General features: G+C 64.3%; 1 protein-coding gene across 1 annotated transcript; it reads left to right on the forward strand.

The window, feature by feature from the left end:
• Positions 1-60: 60 nt before the first annotated feature.
• Positions 61-5,695, forward strand: MAPK7 (mitogen-activated protein kinase 7). Its single transcript, XM_063182134.1, is given in 12 exon segments — positions 61-252; positions 1,531-1,696; positions 2,289-2,766; positions 2,769-2,972; positions 2,974-3,030; positions 3,032-3,091; positions 3,094-3,325; positions 3,328-3,447; positions 3,866-4,228; positions 4,552-4,678; positions 5,509-5,570; positions 5,573-5,695. Coding segments are annotated over 10 exon segments (1,746 nt in total). The 5' UTR covers positions 61-252; positions 1,531-1,696; positions 2,289-2,307; the 3' UTR covers positions 5,635-5,695.
• The last annotated feature ends 170 nt before the right edge of the window (positions 5,696-5,865 follow it).

The following is a 5,865-nucleotide window of genomic DNA, read 5'->3' on the forward strand; positions in this document are numbered from 1 at the left end:
TGTTTTGGGCCCATTTCAGGTGATTTTGGGTCCATTTCAGGCGATTTTCCCTCCCCCAGGTGTGCCCTCACCTGCCCAGGTGCGATGGGCGAGGCCGAGGAGCCCCCGCGGGAGCCCCCGGGGCCGCTGGCGCTGCTCCGCTCGCGGGCGCGCTCGACGTCACCTTCGAGGTGGGCGACGACTACGAGATCATCGAGACCATCGGCACCGGCGCCTACGGCGTGGTCAGCTCGGCACGGAGGAGAGACACAGGTGAGACACACCTGGGACAGGTGAGATACACCTGGGACACCTGAGATACACCTGGGGACACACCTGGGGACACCTGGGACACACCTGGGACAGGTGAGACACACCTGGGACACACCTGGGGACACACCTGGGACACACCTGGGGACACCTGAGATACACCTGGGACACCTGGGGACACCTGAGATACACCTGGGGACACACCTGGACACACCTGGGACACACCTGGGACAGGTGAGACACACCTGGGACACACCTGGGGACACCTGGGGGCACCGCGGGGTCATCGAGGCGTGGTCAGCTCGGCACGGAGGAGAGACACAGGTGAGACACACCTGGGACAGGTGAGATACACCTGGGACACCTGAGATACACCTGGGACACCCCTGGGACACACCTGGGACACCTGAGATACACCTGGGACACACCTGGGGACACCTGGGACACACCTGGGACAGGTGAGATACACCTGGGACACACCTGGGGACACCTGGGGGCACCACGGGGTCATCGAGGCGTGGTCAGCTCGGCCAGGAGGAGAGACACAGGTGAGACACACCTGGGGACACCTGGGGACACCTGAGATACACCTGGGGACACACCTGGGACAGGTGAGACACACCTGGGGACACCTGGGGACACCTGGGACAGGTGAGATACACCTGGGGACACCTGGGGACACCTGGAGATACCTGGGACACACCTGAGATACCTGGGAACGGGTGAGACGCACCCGGGGGACACCTGAGGCGGGTGAGACACCTGGGACACACCTGAGATACACCTGAGATACACCTGGTGGGGTTGGGACACACCTGGGACACACTGGATCCACCCTGGACACACCTGGAGACATCTGAGACAGGTGAGACACACTTAGGTCACACCTGAGACACATCTGGAGCACACCTGGATCACACCTGGGTGGCTGGGACACACCTGGGCACACCTGGGACACACCTGGCTGGGTGAGGCCACACCTGGTCACACCTGGGCACACCTGGGACACACCTGAGCTACACCTGGAGATACCTGGGCACACCTGGGGACACCTGGGGTGGCTGGGACACACCTGGTCACACCTGGTCACACCTGGGACACACCTGAGCTACACCTGGAGATACCTGGGCACACCTGGGCACACCCGGGTGAGTTAGGTCACACCTAGAACAGGTGACCCAGGTGACACAGGTGACACAGGTGACCCAGGTGACACAGGTGACACAGGTGACACAGGTGACAGGTGAGTCACACCTGGTCCCACCTGTCCCACCTGTCCAGGCCAGCAGGTGGCCATCAAGAAGATCCCCAACGCCTTCGACGTGGTCACCAACGCCAAGCGGACGCTGCGCGAGCTCAAGATCCTCAAGCACTTCAAGCACGACAACATCATCGGCATCAAGGACATCCTGCGGCCCAGCGGCCCCTACGGAGAGTTCCGGAACGTGTGTGAGCGGGGGCGGGCCTGTGGGGGGCGGGGCCGGGCTGGGGGCGGGGCCTGGGAGCGGTGGAGTTGGGTTGGGTTGAGTTGGGTTTGATGGGGTTGAGTTGAGTCCATTGAGTTGAGTTGGGTTGAGTTGGGTTGGGTTCAGTTGGGTTGACTTCAATTTATTGGGTTTGATTGAGTTGGGTTGGGTTGAGTTGGGTTGTGTTGAGTTCATTGACTTGAATTGAGTTGAGTTGGGTTGGGTTGGTTGAGTTCATTGACTTTCATTGGGTTGACTTGGGTTTATTGCCTTGCCCTGAGTTTGGTTGGGTTGAGTTGGGTTGGTTGGGTTGAGTTGGGTCGGGTTGGGTTGAGTTGGGTCGGGTTGGGTTGAGTTGAGTTGGGTTGGGTTGAATTGAGTTGGCTGTGGTTGGGTTGAGTTGCGTTGGCTTTGGTTGGGTTGAGTTGTGTTGGGTTGAGTTGTATTGGCTTTGGTTGGGTCGTGTTGAGTTGCGTTGGCTTTGGTTGGGTCGGGTTGGGTTGCGTTGGCTTTGGTTGCGTTCCCTCGCCCTCCCTCCCCTTCCATTGACCCTCCCCACCCCTCCCCCCGCAGCTACGTGGTTCTGGACCTCATGGAGAGCGACCTGCACCAGATCATCCACTCGGCGCAGCCGCTGACGCTGGAGCACGTGCGCTACTTCCTGTACCAGCTGCTGCGCGGCCTCAAGTACATCCACTCGGCCAACGTGCTGCACCGCGACCTCAAGCCCAGCAACCTGCTGGTCAACGAGAACTGCGAGCTCAAGATCGGCGACTTCGGCATGGCGCGCGGGCTGGGCGCCGACGCGCGGCACGCCAAGCCCTTCCTCACCGAGTACGTGGCCACGCGCTGGTACCGCGCGCCGGAGCTGCTGCTGTCGCTGCACCGCTACACGCGCGCCATCGACATGTGGTCGGTCGGCTGCATCTTCGCCGAGATGCTGGGGCGCCGCCAGCTCTTCCCGGGCCGCAACTACGTGCACCAGCTGCAGCTGGTGATGGCCGTGCTGGGCACGCCGCCGCCGGGCGTCATGGCGGCCATCGGCGCCGAGCGCGAGTGCGCGCCTACGTGCAGAGCCTGCCGCCGCGCCCGCCCGTGCCCTGGGAGAGCCTCTTCGGCGGCGCCGAGCCGGCCGCGCTGGCGCTGCTGGGCCGCATGCTGCGCTTCGACCCGCGGGAGCGCGTGGTGGGCGTGGCCGAGGCGCTGCGCCACCCCTTCCTGGCCAAGTACCACGACCCCGAGGACGAGCCCGAGTGCTGTGCCCGCCTTCGACTTCGCCTTCGAGCGCCAGGCGCTCACCAAGGAGGAGATCAAGGCGGGCCATCGTGGCCGAGATCGCCGACTTCCACGCGCGCCGCGACGGCATCCGGCGGCGGATCGCGCCCGCGCCGGGGGGGGGGGCGGCGCCGGCGACGTCGGCAAGGTCGGCGCCGGGGTCAATGACGGGTTCGGCGTCGAGCTCGGCCCGGCGGACGCCGGCGATCCGTCGTGGCCGCCGTGCGCCGACGTGGACATGCCCAGCCCGGGCCCCGCCCCCGACTGCCCCATGGAGTCGCCGCGCGTGAAGGCGGAGCCGGCGGGGGTGGGGGCCGGCGGCGGGGGCGGGGCAGACGGCGGGGGGCGGGGCCGGTGGCGGCGGCTCCGCCCAAGAGGGACGGCGCCATCTCGGACGACACCAAGGCGGCGCTGAAGGCGGCGCTGCTGAAATCGGCCATGAGGAACAAGAGCAAAGGTGGGCGGGGGTGGGTTGGGTTCGTTGGGTTGGGTTGGGTTGAGTTGGGTTGGGTTGGGTTGGGTTGAGTTGGGTTGGGTTGGGTTGAGTTGAGTTTGACGAGTTGCATTGGGTTGACTTGAGCTGGCTTTGGTAGAGTTGGGTTGGGTTGGGTTGGATTGAGTTTGTTGGGTTGACTTGAGTTGAGTTGATTTGAGTTGAGTCCACTCAAGTTCAGTGTGGTTGGGTTGTTTGGGTTGGATTGAGTTTGTTGGGTCGAGTTGAGTTCATTGAGTTGAGTTGAGTTCACTCAAGTTCAGTTGGGTCGAGTCGGTTGAGTTCGGTTGGGCCGCGTCCGTTCGCCTTCCCCCAATTGAGTTGGGTTGCGTTGCCTCGACTCCCGCTGACTTTGCCCCGCCCCCGCTGACCCCGCCCCCAGACCCGCCCTGCGCGGCGCCGGAAGCGCCCGAGAGCCGCAAGCCGGTGACGGCGGGCCGAGCGGGCAGCCGAGCGAGCGCGAGGAGAAGCGGCGGCGCGCGGCAGGAGCGCGCCAAGGAGCGCGAGAAGAGGCAGCTGCGAGCGCGAGCGGCGCCCGCGGGGGGAGGGGCTCGGCGGCCTCGTCCTCACCGACGACGACCGGCACCTCCTGGAGCGCTGGACCAAGATGGCCGACGGCGCCCAGCCCCGCCCGCCGGCCCCGCCCCCCCGCCCCGCGCCGCCCAACGAGGAGCGGCCGCACCCCGCGGGGTGGGCGGAGCCGGCGGACGTGGCCGCGGTGACGCAGCAGCTGCAGCGCTCCCAGGTGAGGAGGGGGCGGGGCTTGAGGGGGGCGGGGTCTGGGCGTGGCCGCGGTGACGCAGCAGCTGCAGCGCTCCCAGGTGAGGAGGGGGCGGGGCTTGAGGGGGGCGGGGTCTGGGCGTGGCCGCGGTGACGCAGCAGCTGCAGCGCTCCCAGGTGAGGAGGGGGCGGGGCTTGAGGGGGGCGGGGTCTGGGCGTGGCCGCGGTGACGCAGCAGCTGCAGCGCTCGCAGGTGGGGAGGGGGCGGGGTTTAAAGGAGGGTGGGTGGGGTCCGGGCGTGGCCACGCCCCCCTCCCCCGGGTGAAGGCCACGCCCCCTTTCGCGCAGGTGGAGGATCCGCTGCCGCCGCGTTCCCGGCCACGCCCAAGGGCAGCGGCGCCGGCTACGGCGTCGGCTTCGACCTGGAGGAGTTCCTGAGCCAATCGCTCGACATGGTGGGCGAGGCCAAGGACAGGTGGGGAGGGGCCGGGGGGGGAGGGTTGGGTTCGTTGGGTTGGATTGGGTTGGGTTGGGTTGGGTTGGGTTGGGTTCGTTGGATTGGGTTGAGTTGGGTTGGGTTGGTTGGGTGGTTGGATTGGGTTGGGTTGGGTTGGGTTGGTTGGGTTGGGTTGGGTTGGGTTGGGTTCGTTGGGTTGGGTTGGATTGGTTGAGTTGGGTTTGGTTGGGTTGAGTTGGTTTGGTTGGGTTGGGGCGAGTTGAGTTTATTGAGTTGCATTGACTTGGGTTGAGTTCAGTTGACTTGGGTTGGGTTGGGTTTGTTTGGTTTGAGTTGAGTTTTTTGGGTTGGGTTGGGTTGGGTTTCATTGGGTTGGATTGAATTTGTCGAGTTGGGTTGGGTTGGTTGGGTTGGGTTGGGTTTCATTGGGTTGGGTTAGTTATGGAGTTGGGTTGGGTTGGGTTGGTTGGGTTGGGTTGGGTTGGGTTTGTTTGGTTTGAGTTGAGTTTTTTGGGTTGGGTTGGGTTGGGTTTCATTGGGTTGGGTTGAGTTTATGGAGTTGAGTTGGGTTGGGTTGGGTTGAGTTGGTGGGTTGGGTTGGGTTCCATTGAGTTGGGTTTCATTGGCTTGGTTGGCTTCAGTTGGGTTGGGTTGGGTTCAGTTGGGTTGGGTTGGGTTGGGTTGGTTGGGTTGGGTTGGGTTTCATTGGGTTGGGTTGAGTTTATGGAGTTGAGTTGGGTTGGGTTGGGTTGAGTTGGGTGGGTTGGGTTTCCCTTGTCTCCCATTGTCCCGTCCCCCTGGTGGGCGTGTCCCCACCTCTGACGTCACTGCGTGGCCCCGCCCCCCAGCCCGCAGGAGGCGGCGCCGCTGTCGGCGTCGCTGCTGCGCGATTGGCTGGAGGTTCACCGGCTCAGCCCGCGGCGCTCGAGAGCCTCCAGCGCGACCTCATGATGGACGAGCTGCCCGAGCCCTGAGCCCCGCCCCTCATTTGCATACCCGGGACACGCCCCCTCCCCGAGTAAACTTTGTACCGAGCTCCGCCCCTGTCGGCGTTTTTGGGGAGTTTGGGCACTTTTGGGCGGAATCGTCGCCGTTGGGTTTTCGCCTTTTCGGGGGAATTTTCGTCTTTTTTGGGAGGGTCTTGGGCGGCCGTTTTGGGTGGAATTTCCGCGTTTTTGGGCAGAGTTTTGGCGCCGTTTCTGGGT

Source organism: Melospiza melodia, unplaced genomic scaffold (assembly GCF_035770615.1).
Source record: "Melospiza melodia melodia isolate bMelMel2 unplaced genomic scaffold, bMelMel2.pri scaffold_157, whole genome shotgun sequence".
NCBI lineage: Eukaryota > Metazoa > Chordata > Aves > Passeriformes > Passerellidae > Melospiza > Melospiza melodia.